Source organism: Schistocerca cancellata, chromosome 7, assembly GCF_023864275.1.
Source record: "Schistocerca cancellata isolate TAMUIC-IGC-003103 chromosome 7, iqSchCanc2.1, whole genome shotgun sequence".
Classification (NCBI taxonomy): domain Eukaryota; kingdom Metazoa; phylum Arthropoda; class Insecta; order Orthoptera; family Acrididae; genus Schistocerca; species Schistocerca cancellata.
Genome location: NC_064632.1, coordinates 302,270,817 through 302,289,711, shown reverse-complemented (window position 1 = coordinate 302,289,711; position 18,895 = coordinate 302,270,817). Strand labels below are relative to the sequence as shown.

The following is an 18,895-nucleotide window of genomic DNA, read 5'->3' as shown; positions in this document are numbered from 1 at the left end:
GCCATCATGCAGTATTAATGTTATTTTCCTCTTCTCACCCCCCCCCCCCCCACACACACACACACAAATGCCCTGCCCTCGCTAGTGCAAACCGGCGCTATCTGTTTTTATCATCAGATAAAGAATTTGATGAAAAAGTTTCAAAACTGCTCCCATCTCATCGAAAGAGAAAAATAAATCACATCGCTAGAAGACAGCACGAAAATACATTACATTGCCAATATTTGGTGAAATGTTGAGTTATGCATACTTTGCAGCCACATTGTGCGATGTGAGAGAACATTTTGGCAACATAAACCAAGTTTGTTTTCTATAGAAACCTTAAAACCACCATGTATTTGTAAACAATCAGCGTTTGTAATGTATGCAAAATGAAAGAAAATTATTTCCACCCCTGTTTTTACCATGACTCCAGCACGTATAAATTATCTGCTGTAAAATAAAAAACATATCTGATTGTATATATGAAAACCAGAAATTTATTTGCAGTCCTAAACTTCTGTTAACCATTCCTTTTCATGTTTTTTTAATGAAAATATTAATAAATGGAGTATGTTGAGCACTATTTCGTTTATTCGTAGTGTAAGTAATGCGAAAACTGAAAATAAAAATAAAAGATTTCCTTGTAGAGACACGACGCCACGAAACTCTTACAACCGTTGTGTAGCTTGGAGGCTATGCTGCCATAAATGCCTCCCCCGATCCATACAAAACTTGCTATTATTTTTCTAAACTCTAGGGCACTTGGAGCTACCACTACTGTCAGTTACATCCCTGGCCGCGCCCTGTATAAACCATGAATTTGGGCGAAATCAGTGATGACAAGTATGCATGGTCCACTTTAAAGTCAACTTATCATCAAATTCTTAGTTTCATATGTTCCCTTTTACTATTTGTTTTGCATGTTTTATTTTTTATGGACTGTTTTCACTTGCACCCATTCATACAATTTCTTTAACAATCTCCTCCATCTATGAAGTGTGTTCACAGTTGCGAATATGGTCAACCATCAGCTGTATAATAATTTACACCGAACTGGGACTGTAACCCGGATTTCCAGCTTGTCGCATGCATGCATGTCCGAAGGAACTTTGCGTCGTAATTCTGAATAACACAGGCACTGCAATTTCGTAACCTCTTCCACTCCTAAACTGCATCGTAATTGGTAAGTTATACAACATTTTTCTGTGGCATGATTCTTACATGCCGTATATTTCTATACGCAAAAAGAAAATCTGGATATGAATCATATGTGACTTTTAGATAATGCCTTTTACTGTCATTTTATTTTCACATCTCTATCTTATATCTGGTTCTGGTAATTTATGTACACTGACTATACTTGTGTGTCTTATACAGGTATAGTTCATCTAGCAGACCACATTTTAATGTTATGTGCTGTGATTAAGCTGAAAAATGGCGTGAGTGCTGATACACAAGGGTAAAAGCACGTATCTGTAGACGAAAGATTTGCAGAGCCAGAATAGCTCTTTGTACTTGGCCCTGTGGAATTTTGCCTACAAGATGGTACTCAGTGGTCCATCCAGACGTGATGTCTAGAGAAAATACCAGAGTCCTCCATAAACTCAGCTCAAGAATGACAGTCCTGCATTTAAATTGTGTATGTCCTATTTAATATAAAAACTGCTTCCTAAATTCGATACATACAGCTGCCCCTATTGATAGGATTGATGCAACCCACATCGCCTTCAGAAGACTAATCACGAGATTTTCACATTCTCTCGCTCCGCTACTCACAAACTATTAGTCCTACAGAAAAACACGAACAACACTTATTGTGGGAAATTTAATGCAGCTAAATTATATACTGGGATATATTTTCGCTCGAGGCCACAGCATTCGAGTTAGTCAAGAAAAACGCGTTTTAAGGTAATTTTTGAACGTTTTTTTTTTTTTTTTTTTAATTCGAGAACTACGGCCTCTAGCGAAAACGTATCCCAGAACAAAATTTAATTACATTAAATTTACTATAAAAAGGTGCTGTTATTTTTTCTGTAGTACTAATAGTTTGCATATAGTGAGAGAGAGAGAGAATATGAAAATCTTGCACATGTTATTTTAGGCATGGCAGGTTGCATAAAACCCAAGGGAAGGTGCAGCTGAATGATCGTGTTCCGACAAAGGGAGTCAGTCTTCCACCAAGTCATCTGTAAAGATTAATTGCTTTTTCAAATACGCAGTTAACGTAAAATTACGTGAAAAGAAGTAGTGTCGTGGAAAGAGATACTAACCCGTGACTGGCTGGCTCAAATACTCTTTGGGTGAGGTGATCAGGAGGCGATAACACTGGCAAAAGCGCTTCGTCCTGGGCGCTCCAACGAACCGTGCGAGACTTCTTTCTCGGAAATCGCGAGCTGGAGCATAGTTTTGAGTATAGCATACCACAACATTGGCGGGATGTTGAGTGTCATTACTTGCTCCATGGATATCGGTGTTCCGTATTCAGGAACGACTCGTTGCCCAGCCATTTTAGTGTAAGATACAAATAGTGCTTCCGTAGTGCTAATCAAAATGTGTTGTAGATGAGGTGTGACGCCGGCCGTGGTGGTCAAGCGGTTAAAGGCGCTACAGTCTGGAACCGCGCGGCCGCTACGGTCGCAGTTTCGAATCCTGCCTCGGGCACGGATGTGTGTGATGTCCTTAGGTTAGTTAGGTTTAAGTAGTTCTAAGTTCTAGGGGACTGATGACCTAGAAGTTAAGTCCCACAGTGCTCAGAGCCATTTGAGGTGTGACAGTTGTATTAAAAAACAGACTTATTCTGACAGCTTTGTTTTCTTTGGGCTGGGAGCCTGCTGGTGACATTGGCGAGTTTATTAGTTCCTGCTTATGTTGTTGGATGCAGAGTGTTACCTACATCCATTGTGTGACAGGGCACGGAGGTGAAGGTATAGCTGGGCCAGTTGTATTAAAAACAGTACGAAGTGTATGGCGGCCCACTGGATTCCGCAGGTTACAGAATCTGCATGCGCAAGCACAATACGGCAACAGCATTCTAAGCCCCTAATGCACCCGCAGACAGTATAGCGGTTATTATGATGACTGCTAAGCAGCTACAACAGGTCACCATATTACTAATTTTTGCGGTCAAGACCACTTCAATAAGAAACATTTGAGAACATTAGATAGCGACTTTCGTAGCTCACAGGACTGATTAGTGTGTCTGGAGAGCTCACATTACACAACACTGAGTGAGTAGCGGTGCTAAGAATGAACACTTCTCACTTGTAGCAGAAGTCAGCGGCGTGCACGTAGTAGCGGACCAGGTTGCCGTCTACGGGCGGCGTCGCGCAGAAGGCGACGTCAGGACACAGGTTGTAGCGGCCCTCTTTGCAGAAGCTACACAGCCTGCAAGACACTCCAGGTTCTATTGCCACACGGTCACCTGTAATAGACACGTTTGAGTCCGCGCGCCGTTAATCTCTCTCAGTAGTATACCGCTTACAAGCAGCTTTCCCAAATAATGACATTATTGGAAAATAGTGGGTGTTACATAATACAGAACGTTCATCTAAATTACTGTATGAAGACAAGTCGTTGTTTAACGTTGTTACCTAAAATCTCCAAAAGTATTTGTTCGATTATCTTCAAATTTTTGTACGATTCTACAGGGTGTTACAAAAAGGAACGGCCAAACTTTCAGGAAACATTCCTCACACACAAAGAAAGCAAATATGTTATGTGGAAATGTGTCCGGAAACGCTTACTTTCCATGTTAGAGCTCATTTTATTACTTTTCTTCAAATCACATTAATCATGGAATGGAAACACCGTTACAGGAAATGTTCAAAATGTCCTCCGTTAGCGAGGATACATGAATCCACCGTCCATCGCATGGTATCCCTGATGCGCTGCAGCAGCCCTGTAGAATGGCGTATTGTATCACAGCCGTCCACAATACGAGCACGAAGAGTCTCTACATTTGATACCGGGGTTGCGTAGACAGGAGCTTTCAAATGCCCCCATAAATGATAGTCAAGAGGGTTGAGAGTGTGGACGCCATGTAATTGGTCCGCCTCTACCAATCCATCGGTCACCGAATCTGTTGTTGAGAAGCGTACGAACACTTCGACTGAAACGTACAGGAGCTCCATCGTGCATGAACCACATGTTGTGTCGTACTTCTAAAGGCACATGTTCTAGTAGCACAGGTAGTGTATCCCGTATGAAATCATGATAACGTGCTCCATTGAGCGTAGGTGGAAGAACATGGGGCCCAATCAAGACATCACCAACAATGCCTGCCCAAACGTTCACAGAAAATCTGTGTTGATCACGTGATTGCACAATTGCTTGCGGATTCTCGTCAGCCCACACATGTTGATTGTGAAAATTTACAATTTGATTACGTTGGAATGATGCATCATCCGTAAAGAGAACATTTGCACTGAAATGAGGATTGACACATTGTTAGATGAACCATTCGCAGAAGTGTACCCGTGGAAGCCAATCAGCTGCTGATAGTGCCTGCACACGCTGTACATGATACGGAAACAACTGGTTCTCCCGTAGCACTCTCCATACAGTGACGTGGTCAACTTTACCTTGTACAGCAGCAACTTCTCTGACGCTGACATTAGGGTTATCGTCAACTGCACGAAGAATTGCCTCGTCCATTGCAGGTGTCCTCGTCGTTCTAGGTCTTTTCCAGTCGCGAGTCATAGGCTGGAATGTTCCGTGCTCCCTAAGACGCCGATCAATTGCTTGGAACGTCTTCCTGTCGGGACACCTTCGTTCTGGAAATCTGTCTCGATACAAACGTACCGCGCCACGGCTATTGCCCCGTGCTAATCCATACATCAAATGGGCATCTCCCAACTCCGCATTTGTAAACATTGCACTGACTGCAAAACCACGTTTGTAATGAACACTAACCTGTTGATGCTACGTACTGATGTGCTTGATGCTAGTACTGTAGAGCAATGAGTCGCATGTCAACACAAGCACCGAAGTCAACATTACCTTTCTTCAATTAGGCCAACTGGCGGTGAATCGAGGAACTACAGTACATACTGACGAAACTAAAATGAGCTATAACATGGAAATTAAGCGTTTCCGGACACATGCTGTAATATTATTGGTGTTTCCGTCCTATGAAAGCTTTGAGTACCCTTTGAAAGACATTTGTTTTGTATAATTTACATAACTGTAAAGATGCGCATCTAGCGCGGATGCTAATACATCGATTGCACAGTCAAAGAGACATTTTAACAGAAGCTGAACTGACGTTCCGCTTCGATCTAAATAAAAGATGACGGTAACAAACTTTTGTAGATCTTCAGATTTTAATGTGCTTCTGCTTGTTACGTGAAAACGTAAAGGAGGTCGACTTTAAGTTAAAAAAGTCAGCGGTCTTGCTAGCGTGCAGACAACATTATTAATTAATAAAATTAAGGTAATTCATGTTCGAAACTGTAAATCAGCAAGTTATTGTTATCGGAGGTGTTGAACAGTGCAAGAATTGTCTTCAATGAAAGGAGAAAAGTAGTGACTGTAATTTGTGAAAAAAAAAAAAAAACGTGAACCAAGGAGACAGCACAGGACAGGCTGAAATCTGATCGCACCATACTGTTAGAAAAGTAATTATGTAAGTTGTATTGTTTATAAATAAGCCCTAATTTGCTAGTGAGAATAGTTTGAACATATTTAGTGTTTATCAGACTTCTTATTCTGTTCTTTTCCTTTATACTTTTTTTTATCCTCCATGCCATATTATTTTTATAAATGTCAAACAGCCTTTACTACAGCAGAGAATACTGCGGCATCCTGGTCGTAGACAGAAGGTCGCTCCTTGTCTTCTATACAATTCATAGCTGCCACATTTATTAAGGATTTCCTTTGCAAATGCAATTTTTTTTACTATTCATTGTTAAAGGTCCCTTAGGTAATTATGAAATTCATACTGATTACGTAAAGAAATCCGGGTTGTTCTTTTCCAAATAATAGAAGTCTTTGCGTAATCAGAAACTAGCCTCCTTCTGACAACGATCAGGAGCCGATCAGAAGACGGACGTCTTCGACCGCTTTCGTGTCTCCTGTGGCAAAGCTGTGCCAGACTGGAAACACGACATTCTAGTATGAAATACAGATTTAAATTGATAGAATTGAAATATATTTAACGTAATAATAATAATAATAACTTTTTTATCATACTAGAATGTCCACATAACATCTTTTCTTTCTTTGTGTGTGAGGAATGTTTCCTGAAAGATTGGCCGTACCTTTTTGTTACACACTGTATAAAGAACATTGGACGGACATAGGCTACATCATAAATGGGAAACATTGTCATCACAAATCTCGTAATGTTCCTGACCGATTTCTTAAAATTTTTACTCAGTGCTCTAATAAACCTCCAGACAGATGTAGGCTATATATTTTTAATGTGTACAGTATACGAATATATGTTTAATATAGAAAATGAAGTCGGTGTTAGCAAAAATCTCGAAAAGTTCGTAGCCGATTTAATTCACATTTTTATACGTCAGTGTGATGAACATCCAAATGGACATAGGCAGTGCACTTTTTTTAAACGACAATGTACAGATTTTCTGTTAAAACCGATTGCGAGGAAGAAAATGCTGCGCTGTGCTGTGCTATGAAAATGTACGGTTTCGATTTATTTTATCGCAGGGACTTTCAGGTATGATAGGATAGCATGTAAACCATTAGACAAATTGTTTCTCCTGTATATGTTCTTTCTGCTCTTTTCAAACAAAAATTGTGTACATAGGAGATATCTGTTTCCTTTCTCACCGTCTGTTTTAGAGGAAAGTTGTATTTATGGCATATCGACTTACTGCCACAATACTACTACGGAATCTGAATGGGACGAAACTTTGTAATCCTACCAATTCACAAATTAAAACCATGTGTATTATTGTGATTGAAGGAACTATCCTCACAGAATCAGCAGCTGGAGAGCTATCTTTCGTACTCTATATATCAATGATCCCAACCTATTTACCCATTCATTTTCAGTGACTTCGGTTCTCGATCAAGGTATCGTTTTCAATAAAAATCAACAAGGCTCAAGGTAAGAGAGAGGTATAAGGGGGCAGAGTGGGGCGGTTGGACGAAATGGACAGAAAAAGGGGGAGGAGGAGATGGAAAGAGAGGGGAGAAGAAGGTAGGAGATGTACAATGTGAGGTGGGGGGGGGGGGTTGAAGATGGGCAGAGAGAGGGGAGGGACTCAAGAACCCGTAACCAATTCTCATAAATATGTAACAATTGCGAAGCATTGCCCAGTTCGCTACTAGAGCATGCATCAGAACTTCTGTGAAGTTCAGAAGGTAGGAGATGAGGTACTGGAGGAAGCGAAGCTGTGAGGGCTCGATGTGGAGGTGGGGGGGGGGGAGGAAGGGAAAAGGGTCGTGAGTCGTGCTTGGATAGAGCTCACTCAGTAGAGCATTTGCCCGTGGAAGGAGATGGTCCCCAGTTCGAGTCCCGATGCAACACACATTTTTAATCTCCAAGAAAGTTTCAAGTCAGCTCACACTCCGCTGCAGAGTGATAATTCATCCTGGAACATTTATGTGTTACTGATGTTTTGGTATACAGTCACAGTGGTGTTCATTAGTACTCACTTTACTGGGCAATAACACAAATTCTGCAAACTCCACATGTTTTGAACACAAGGTATATGAGCGTTAACAAAGTTGCTGTACAGAGACACAACGGAAGATTTGGCATCCTATGAAAAGGAGGTGTACAGGATGATCAGGAACAGTCTGAAATACTTGGAAAGGTGATGCGGGATAGGTTGTGCTGAGAAACAATTCTGAAAAGAAGATTTCGATGTATTACGCCGTTCCCGAGTTAATTAGCACTGAAGTTAGCTAGTCAGAACGTTGCGCGCCTAGTTCAAGCCCCCCTCCGCTCCAAGGATAGTGCCATCAAACAAGTTCCTCGTTTGATTTCCTAAAACAAAACGAGAGAGCGATACAAAAATTGGACACAGGACGGTAGAACGTATCGAACCGGAGCCAAAGGTTGAGCAGTCTCGTGCACCACCATCTAACCTATTAGAAAAACTGACACTAATTGTATCTGGTAGGCTGTTTGAACGTGCAAGCACAACGGCCTGATTGACTAAATTCGGAGCCAATCAAGTTGGTAACTGCGAAACGTATCAAAATACATAGGGAAACTTTACTATCAGTGTATTGTAGAAAGCAGGTTATGGAAGTTAATTTAGCTCTTTCAGATTTGACTTCCAGTGTATTGGACACTGACTTCTTGCGTATTTTATACCATTAAATGATCGTGTTCACCTTCAGGGCCCAGCAGTCGTTTTACTACTATTAGATATGTCACTCTCGGTTTAGTGTTTCTTGCTGTCCTCTGTAGCAGTAATGGTGCGCTAACTTGGAAACAGTCAATATGGCGGTTCATTACGAAGTAATTAAAGACTGTATGGATCGAAAGGACGTATTAGGAAACACAGTGTGCTCATGCAGGGTATATAGAATAGAGACTGTTACAGAAAGAGAAGTTTTCTAAAAAAGGGAAATGTGTTACATTAAAAGTAATTTAATTTTAAAAAGTTTTTCTGAAAATATATTCTAGTACGGAAGAGAAACGTGGACGATAAGCCTTGTAAGTAGGCTGTTTATGTTTTCTTATTCGTAAAGAATAAGCGCTCTGTATGAAAATCACTGGCTGTGCTGTGTGCAGTCTGTAGCTAGTTTGCATTGTTGTAATACTCGCCATTGTAGTGTTGGACAGCGGCAGCTGGATGTGAACAGCGCGTAGCGTTGCGCAGTTGGAGGTGAGCCGCCAGCTGTGGTGGATGTGGGGAGAGAGATGGCGGTGTTTTGAAATTTGTAATACTGGATATTATGAACTGCTATGTATATTATGATTTTTCAACACTATTAAGGTAAATACATTGTTTGTTCTCTATAAAAATCTTTCATTTGCTAACTACGTCTATCAGTAGTTAGTGCCTTCCGTAGTTTAAATCTTTTATTTAGGTGGCAGTAGTGGCGCTCGCTGTATTGCAGTAGTTTGAGTAACCAAGATTATTGTGAGGTAAGCGATTTGGGAAACGCATAGGTTAATGTTAGTCAGAGCCATTCTTTTGTAGGGATTTATGAAAGTCAGATTGCGTTGCGCTAAAAATATTGTGTGTCAGTTTAAGCACAGTCGTGTATAAGTTTTTCAAAGGGGACGTTTCATATGCCGACCCTGCCAGGATTCGAACCTGGAATCTTCTGATTTTTTTCTCGTAGTTTGTGTAATTAGTGTAGATTTTGTTTATTGCTAGTGCGTAATTGTAGAGAGAATCTCCTTTGTAGTTGCAGTCTTTCATTGTTGTACAGTAAAACAGTTGTGGCATGCATGTAGATTTGCACCAAGTATTTCGCAGCTGCGCTTGCAATTAACTACATATTATTTTCAGTGCTATTTTAATGTGTTCTCTTATTTTTGCTCTTCAAATTGTGCTTTTCTGTGTTACCGTGTGAAATATTGTGACAATAATGGCGTGTGAAAAACGTAATACTAGGCTCCAAAGTAAACTGAGAAATGACAGTGAAGACGAAAGCAGTGTGTTAACGCCACCATGTAATGAATTAACTAATATTCAAAGTAGTAATTTGGTAACTGTGCATAGGGAAATGGAGCGGGCGTCAAATAATGGTGTAGGCAGTGAAACAATTAGCGAACAGGGAAGCATTATCGATCGATCGGTCGGCAACAGCTCGCCTCAGGATTCCGAAATGATAGGACACAATCTTGCAAATACTGTAGATTCAGGTTTTGCGTCCTAACCGTTAAATCAAGACACATTTTCTGCTTTTCAAAGTGTGAATATTGCCGGTTCAAATGCACTTCCGAATAGCACTGAGGAACATGTTTCAGATACCAGTGCACTGTTATTACAGTTAATGCAACAAATGGGACAAAGGCTACAAAAGTTATACACAACGCTTGAACAAAATCAGAAACAAATGGGACAAAATCTTCAAAAGTTAGACACCACGCTTGAACAAACACGTGAAGATTTAACTACTGAGTTACATAACATCGAATCGAAATGTCAAAAACTCTGTAATGACGTAAAAACACAAATTTGTGAGCATTTCCAACCTATTTTTTCGCGTCATGAAAATGCATTACAGAATCACGAAGCAGCCATACAAGAACTGCAAACTATTGTTCATGAAAATCACGACACTTTGCAAGCTAAAATTGACTCAGTTGCATCTACCGATTCGGTTACGCAACTTGCACAAACTCAAGAAAACTTAGAGGACACAGTAGATACGATTTCAACACAAATGGATACTCTGAAACTTGGTTCAGAAAAACACACTGAGGAAATAAGTACACTATCGGAGAAAGTAGCCGCACTTTCGGATCAGTTCACTAACTTATCTGCAAAGGTAGATGATGATCTGAATGACACAGGACCTGTAGCCATCACTGACACAGAAGAGTGCGAACAAATTAGGAAATTCAAACAAAATCAGAATCAAATTAATACGCAACACCAAAGAGAAATCCGGGAAGTACAAGATCAGCTGACACAGGTAATACAAGAATTACGTATTTCAGAGGCTACTCGCACTCCAATACGGGAAGAGGGACATAGAAATACGGAACAGCCACAAAATAATAACACAGGGCACTTCGGAAATTATGAAAGAAATTGGCAAGGTACACCGAATTTTGAGATGGAACCGCCGAAACGACGTAACAATGACAGATATGCTACTCGCCGACATGATGATTTTGACTATAAGCTGTTCATTACTACACGTAAATTCAAAACGTTTAAGAATTCTGCCAACGACATTCATCCACAAGCGTGGCTCCATCAATTCTCTCATTGTTTCCCTCCCAACTGGTCATTGGAGCACAGGTTAGAATTTATGTGTGGCTACTTGGAGAATGAACCAGCTGTAAGAATGTGATCGGTCATTCATGATTGTCACAGTGAAGGAGAATTTTACCATGTGTTCCTCTCAGCATATTGGTCTCAAGTTACACAAGACCGAGTAAAACATAGCATCACAATGATGAAACATTTCGAACAATCTGACTTTTCCAGTCTTGTGAAATATTTTGAAGACATGTTGCACAAGAATCAGTACCTGTCAAACCCATACAGCCCCTCAGAACTCATCCGCATTTGCTTAATCAAACTGCCTGAACATTTGAGACATATTATTTTAGCAGGACGTTGCAAAGACGACATTGAAGCTTTTCAGGGACTGTTACAAGAACTGGAAATTGACACTGACAATCACGGGATACGAAAACAGGAAAACAATCACTACAGGTCACATCCGTCACAATTCCGTGACGACAGAAACAATAACTGGACACGACAAGTCTATTCTTACAACGGAAATCGTGACCAAAGGAGACACCACCCGTATGACAACCGTTGGCAGAGTAGTAATAATTACAGGGAAAGATCACCTCTCCGCAGTAATGACCATCACAGAGACAATCAGAGAAACAGACAATATGGGAACCAAAATAATTATTATCACGGGAGACAGAATAACTTCAGACGCAATGGTCCACCGTGCAGTGATAATTCAGGGAGAAATTCTCCACCACTTAACCGACAAGAAAGAAACTACAGGAACTACCGACATGACGACAGACGATGTGATCGTAACGACAGACGTGAATTTCATCAGAACTGGCGGGATTTAAACAGGGCTGGGCCCTCTCGGCAAGGCGAATTTGTAGAAGTTAGGTCTCCTAATCCCAATAATGACGCACGCCAACAAAGAAACAGACAATGACTCGCACCGCAGGCAGCCACTTGCGCCCGCTGGCTCAGGGAAAAATAACATTGACGCTAACCTTGAGCAAAATTCCAGTATTCTTTACGGACGAATACCACATGATAATTGCATTGAAGTTGAAATTCTGCGTACTAGGAAGAGTAAAGGTTTACACCACATTTCACATGTAAAACCGTTTATTGAAAGATAATCTGCTTTTTAACTTTGTCTTTGCCATAAAACGTTTCTCTTCACGTTACTAGTATGCTTTAGAAACTGTTTCCATGCAACAATGTTTGAAGTTAAATATCCAGTCAAGAAGCAAGAGAACTTATTTCAACAGAAATTATGAATGCATTGTTATTGCGAACAGACGACACAGTGTAATTGTGTGTGTACATTCTTGCTTGTTAGTTGCACGATTACGTAACGACTATAAGGCTCACATACTTAGAACATGTACCTGTACTGCTAAGGAGATTTTAATGCAACATTTTGGTTTACTTGAAAATACATCCTGGATTTAAAGTACTTTCTGTGAGATACCAGATGACACAGTGGTTAGTTTATGTGACAGCTACACGATTTTATCACGACGCTACTAATGAGTGACAATTTACAATGTTGCTTTTGCGGTGTATCTGTTTTATATCTGCACAGTTTTTCTGAATTCTTCTGTAAAGTAAAACATGTTTTAGTAGTAACTTTTTGGTATAGCTACAAGGAGACAGCCTTTTCTGTAGCCCAACAATACGTTACAGCACAGTACTTTCTTCATCACAACAATAAGCGTAATAACTATGATATCTATATCCAAGGCATTTCACTTTTGTTTATCATGAGGTAAGTACATTGACTTCTGCAGAACTTAACTTTTGGAGGACGATAACTACGACACTTCCACAGAGATTATCTTACAACAAGACGCACAGTTTAGCGCTACAGTACACGTATCTGAGTGATTAATTTTGTATTTAAAACATTTATTTTTAAAGATATTTGAAGTACAATGATACAAAGGTTTTCCGTGACACATTTCATTCCATTGCTGTAATCTGTAACACCTGAGGGTATAATTACATTGATCCTCAGAGGGGTACACGCCTACTTTGTGTACCATGTGTTTGGCAAGCACAAGGAGCCCTAGCTAATATGGTATTTGCTTATACAACTTTACACATCGGCACCATATTCCTCTAACACATAAATTACACAGCTATCTGATCATTTAACTGAGAGATAAACTTTTTTTCACATCAGTGACACATGAAACTGTGTTTTGTCTGTACTGTGTGAATTGTTCATATTTTTTCGGAACCATTGTGATACTATGAGAGCTTTGAATGATGTATTTGGTATGAGATCATTATTTTTAAAGTACGTTTAAGGTAGATGACACTACCGAAATGAGCAGAGAATCTTCTTTAGGTTTTGAAATTATTGCAGAAAGCTACAACGTTTTTGAGATTTGACTGAGGTGTTATGATGTTATTTTTACGACGACGATGTGTATTATGCTGTTGAGGTATGTTTATGATCAATAAGCTGATGTTATATGAGGAATTTGATTATGCTACATATTTATTAAGATGAAATATTGAAGAAGTGTCGACGAATATGTATATGTGTAGTAAGGTAAGGAATAAGGAGTAGTGGTTAGGGACTCTGACTTGTGATAAAGGTTGTTGGAAACCAAGAATCGTACTTTAAGAGTTATGAAATGTATGTAAATGTGTGAATGTATTACAATACTGACGAAAATTTTTGGACAATGTTATATTCATAGGATTTTGTTTCTACGCATTTGCAACGCAAATTCTTGACCTATGAAATATTTTTATATGAGACTGTCACTGTAGCGGAAACTGCTGTCGTAAATATTTCTGTAAGAAAGTTAAGTGACCACCTGCACGTAATGCATCGTTGGGACCCAGCTGTGTCAGACGCCTGGAGAACAAGCCATTAGTGTGTGGCTTTTCAGAGGCACGGGTAGAAAAAAAGAAAGGGGAGGCAATTATCCTCGCTATTGACATTTCCTTGTTGAAAGCATACTGTGGAGCTCATAATTTATTATATTTACTAAAATGCCTAATGAAATGGTGAGAAACATTTTACATCTATTGTCTTTGAAGTTGAGAGATTGCTCATTTTGTTTAATATCTGGTTTCCAGCTGTGTTGCAGCATTAGTTTTATAAAATAAACTTAGATGCATTTGCTAATGTGAACATTTTCTGTCAACAGATCTATTACATAATTATTTTATGATCCACATTCTTCTATAAGGAGCTCTTGGAATGGAAAGAACAATAAGAAGGGACTGATAACAATAACTGCATATGTAATTTTCTTTTCAAGTACTTGATAATTTTTTGTAGAATTAGTTTTTGTGGTGCACCACTTTAATTACATAGACATTAAGATGTGAATATACATTTCCCTTGTCTGCATTATTGTCTTTAGTGTAATGTTTTTTTTCTGCTTGAGCTATGTCATGTTTAGATATAAGTTATTTCATTTGCTGCTGCTGTTTGCCAGGCATAGTGTTACTGAATTTGACTTTGTGTTACTCTTCTAAACCAGTTTACTACTGATTTATTTTTCTTGTTTGCTGCTCATTGCCTTGTATTAGTTGTAATATTGTTGCTTACTTTGCCAATTTGAATTTTTTTGTCATTGCTGTTCATGTTGATTGTTTTGTGCTGCTGCATTGCCTCATCCCTTAGTTTAGCATCTGAGCTCAGTAGATTTAAGTTAGCTTAAGATGGGGTAGGCAATATAAGAGAACATATTGTGATGGATTGGAAGAAATGCATTAAAAAGCTATAAGAAAATGGTTTGGCCAAAAAAGTATTTCGAAAGAGGATATGAACCAAAAAAGTAGGGTTTTAGGACAATGGGTTTAGGTAGGATTTTCTTGGAAATAAATGATGAGGTAAGATCATGGAAAATAAATAATGAGGTAAGAAATATGTGAACATATAAATACAGAAAGCAAGCTTGGATTGGATTTTTTTGGTGGAAACAAAGGTTGAAATAAGACGAAAGATCTATGGAATGAAGCTTTGGGGCGGACTGCAGTACCAAATGTCACACTGAAAACAAACCCTGTCCTGTATTTTTGTGTTATTACACTATGTGAATTTGTGTTTTTCCTGTCTTAATGTGTTTAGCTAATAAGAGTTATGCTGTAGAATTTTTCTGATAATATGTTATTTACCTTGTAAATATGCTTAGACATTATTTATTCTGTTTTGTTTTAATGCTCATGTGTGAAGTTGATGTTTCGCAAGTTATTCTGATCTTTTATGTATGTACTTATGTCATAATTCCTGTAACATTGATGTATATGTTATTTCTATTCTTCTGTAAAGCCTGTATTACTACAAATGTTATCTGTATTGTTATGTTTTTAATGATGTATTTTGTACCTTTGTAATTGTATTCTCATGTTATAATATTGTAATTGACACCAGGTCATCAAATTAAGTAACTTGAAAGCATTCATTTCACTGCACACATTTCTGTTGGTCATAGTAAGGCACAATATGTGAGAAGTTGGGACGATTAGTGTTTGCACATGTGTTAATAATTAAGCAAAGGACTGGATAACAGCATTGCTGGTTCTTAGGACAATTCCAAAAACTTTGTGCGTGCACAAGTGGTGGTTTATGGACTTGCTATATTCTCCACAAGACTCTTCGATGGTGATTGTGCACCTGCACAGTCGCAACAGATGGCTGCTGGCCGTCTCTACAAGGACTACAGTGGGTCCGCACCTTTGATGACCCACCAATACCATTATTTCTACAAGGACTGCAGTGGGTCTGCACCTCTGGTGGCCCACCAATACCGTAATCTCTACTGGGACTACAGTGGGTCTACTCTGTGATGACCTACCTACTCTTCAAAACTTCGACTGACTCTGCTGTGGCTTTGCTCTGTTGTGGCCCATTACCTGTCTGCATGTCAAGAGTCAGCACTGTCTTTCCGTTGGAAGGACAACACTACTTCTTCAAGACTGCATGGAAAACCACTACTTCTGTGAGCAATTTCTTTTACTAATGAGATTTTGTGAAAAAAACTGTAATTCCTATTATGATGAATGATCAGGACTATCTTTATGGACTGTGAGAAAATTTTAGCTTTTGACCAACATTGTATCAATAAGTGTGTGCATTTGATTTCTTTGTTATTGTAATTATGAAAAATTTTATCAAATCATTATTGGCCACTGCCCAAAACAATTTGTAAAATTTTTTGTGGGGAGCATGGGGGCTATGTAAGTAGGCTGTTTATGTTTTCTTATTGGTAAAGAATAAGCGCTCTGTATGAAAATCACTGGCTGTGCTGTGTGCAGTCTGTAGCTAGTTTGCATTGTTGTAATACTCGCCATTGTAGTGTTGGACAGCGGCAGCTGGATGTGAAAAGCGCGTAGCGTTGCACAGTTGGAGGTGAGCCGCCAGCTGTGGTGGATGTGGGGAGAGAGCTGGCGGTGTTTTGAAATTTGTAATACTGGATATTATGAACTGCTATGTATATTATGATTTTTCAACACTATTAAGGTAAATACATTGTTTGCTCTCTATCAAAATTTTTCATTTGCTATCTATGCCTATCAGTAGTTAGTGCCTTCCGTAGTTTAAATCTTTTATTTAGCTGGCAGTAGTGGTGCTCGCTGTATTGCAGTAGTTAGAGTAACCAAGATTTTTGTGAGGTAAGCGATTTGGGAAACGCATAGGTTAATGTTAGTCAGGGCCATTCTTTTGTAGGGATTTATGAAAGTCAGATTGCGTTGCGCTAAAAATATTGTGTGTCAGTTTAAGCACAGTCGTGTATAAGTTTTTCAAAGGGGACGTTTCAGCCTTTCAGACAAGAGGAGAACAGAAGCTGTAAAAATGTGTTGCTAAACTTGGAAATGTGTGGTATGTTCCTATGGGACCAAATTGCTGATATCATCGGTCCGTAGGCTTACACACCAATCTAACTTAAACTAACTTACGCTATGGACAATACACACACACCCATTCCCGAGGGAGGACTCGAACCTCCGACGGGGTGAGCCGTGCGAACCATGGCAATGCGCCCTTGACCACGCGGCTACCCCGCGCGGCTAATGTGTTGCTAAATAAGAATTCTCCATATTAGATGCGATGACCGGATAACTAATGCCGAGACTGAATCGAATTTGGGAAACACATTATGATGCAATCTGACTAACAGAATGTATCGGTTGATAGGACATATTTTGAGGCCTGAAACAATAGTTAATTTGGTGGCGAACGGGTAAACAGCGGGTCAAAATCGTACAGGGCGACCAAGGCTTGACCATTGTTATCATGCTGAAGTGGATATAGGTTGCAGAAATGAAGAACCTTTCAGAGGATAGAGCAGTCTTTGGGCTGAAGATTACACCAACAGCTGCTTTTACAACCTAAGTAACATTCGAACTCTACGACGATTTCAAAAAACATATTCAGTTTTAGTTGCCTGGAAGTCTTCAACGAGTCATAAACTTGGTCCAGTAAATCTTAAGTTTTTTTTTTTTTTTTCACCAGGCAGCTTATGTGATTTCAGCGTGTATTTGGCAGATGCATTACTACATTTCGAATGGGTGAATTTTTTACGTGGTTTATATGTAGTATTTTTCCCCATTCGCAATATATAGCGACGACTACACAACAGGATAGAACACCTCGAACCTAATTGACACGTGGGACAAGGACAGTCAAAACTCAGTTAGTAATCATCATCTCATAACGGATCCCTCGAGATCCCTGCAGGGTTTCAGCCTTACAAGAAAAGTTTGGACTAGGTTCAACCGGATCCAAAGCGGTTACACGAGATGCAAGGCCATGCTTTATATGTGTGGACTTGTGGACAGCCGAAGTCGTGACTGTGGAGCACTTGAGCAGACACTGGACCACATAGCAAAAGTGTGGAGGATGAGCTGAGGACTTTATAGAATCCGCACCTCACGCTATGAAGTGGATACAAGATCTGCACTTCGATCTGTAGTCAGTAACTAGTCTTTAATGCTGTATATGTTATATCTGTGTGGTTGTTGTGTCGTATTTATTATGTATTTTATATTCTCTTACATATGTTACGCGTTTTATTCTTGTCTATTATGGTATTTATATTTCAAATATGCTGCTGCCTTGTGCAATACGATAAAGAAATAAAGTGAAAAGCACTCGGCGTTGCGGAAATATACGGAACAACTTCGAAAGTTAAAGAATACAATAGTAATCTATATGTGGAGGTAATGCGGAGTACGTAGAACTTACCGCACTTCAGGTTCGTCACGGTACATCCCACTTTCTCGACGACCCCTGCCGCTTCATGTCCAAGAACCATAGGCTCCTTCACTACAAACTCTCCTATCCGACCATCAACATAGTAATGGACGTCTGAGGCACATACACCAACAGGGCCCATCTTTAGGAGAACTTCTGCAAATGAGAATAAAAGTAGCAATGTAGTACCCATTAAATATATTGTAGCTTCCCGAAAAGAAAACATACGAGTAGAAGGATACACATTCATAATGTGTTCGTTTAGCATCACATGTCTGTTAAACCTCTCTTAATTCTTGATAACAACCGCATTTCCTCCTGTGTAGTATTCATTGTTATACAGACATGTATTCCATGACTAAAATTTCAATGACAAGAAATTCAGCGTCAGCATAACATCATGTAATTAACGTCTTCGTAATTATGAGTGTACATTCTAACGTAATGTGAAATAAATTCTGTTACTTTCGTTTACCGTGAGTAGAAGTGCAGAGTAAAATGGTTTTCAGGTTTAATTCTCGAATGTATGACGTTTATGACGTTTCGAAGTTGGGTCCAATAAAAACAGAACTTGTGAAAGAAAGTGAAATATGACGAATAATACGGGAACAATTGAGCTAAAGTGTAGAAGAAAGTGCAAATACGAGACATTGCTACATGTTTTCAGGGCACGTCCGTGTATATTACACAAATAAACAAAGGCGACGAAAGAAATAATTACTGCAATATAATACACAAGACTGTATAGTGTGTTTCCTCGGCAACCATCAGTTCCATTATTGTCCTGAAATGACACACCATATGAACTGGTGGAGAAGTAGTAGTGAAGAAT

At 39.4% G+C, this 18,895-nt stretch overlaps 1 protein-coding gene across 1 annotated transcript in view; it reads right to left on the bottom strand.

The window, feature by feature from the left end:
• Positions 1–18,895, bottom strand: part of LOC126092742 (sorbitol dehydrogenase-like) — a 79,115-nt gene that overhangs the window by 49,320 nt on the left and 10,900 nt on the right. The window contains exons 3-4 of the mRNA XM_049908468.1: positions 18,055–18,219; positions 3,244–3,403 (exon numbers count right to left, since the gene is read on the bottom strand). Coding sequence (XP_049764425.1) covers positions 3,244–3,403; positions 18,055–18,219 — 325 coding nt within the window. The remainder of the gene's footprint in view (positions 1–3,243; positions 3,404–18,054; positions 18,220–18,895) is intronic.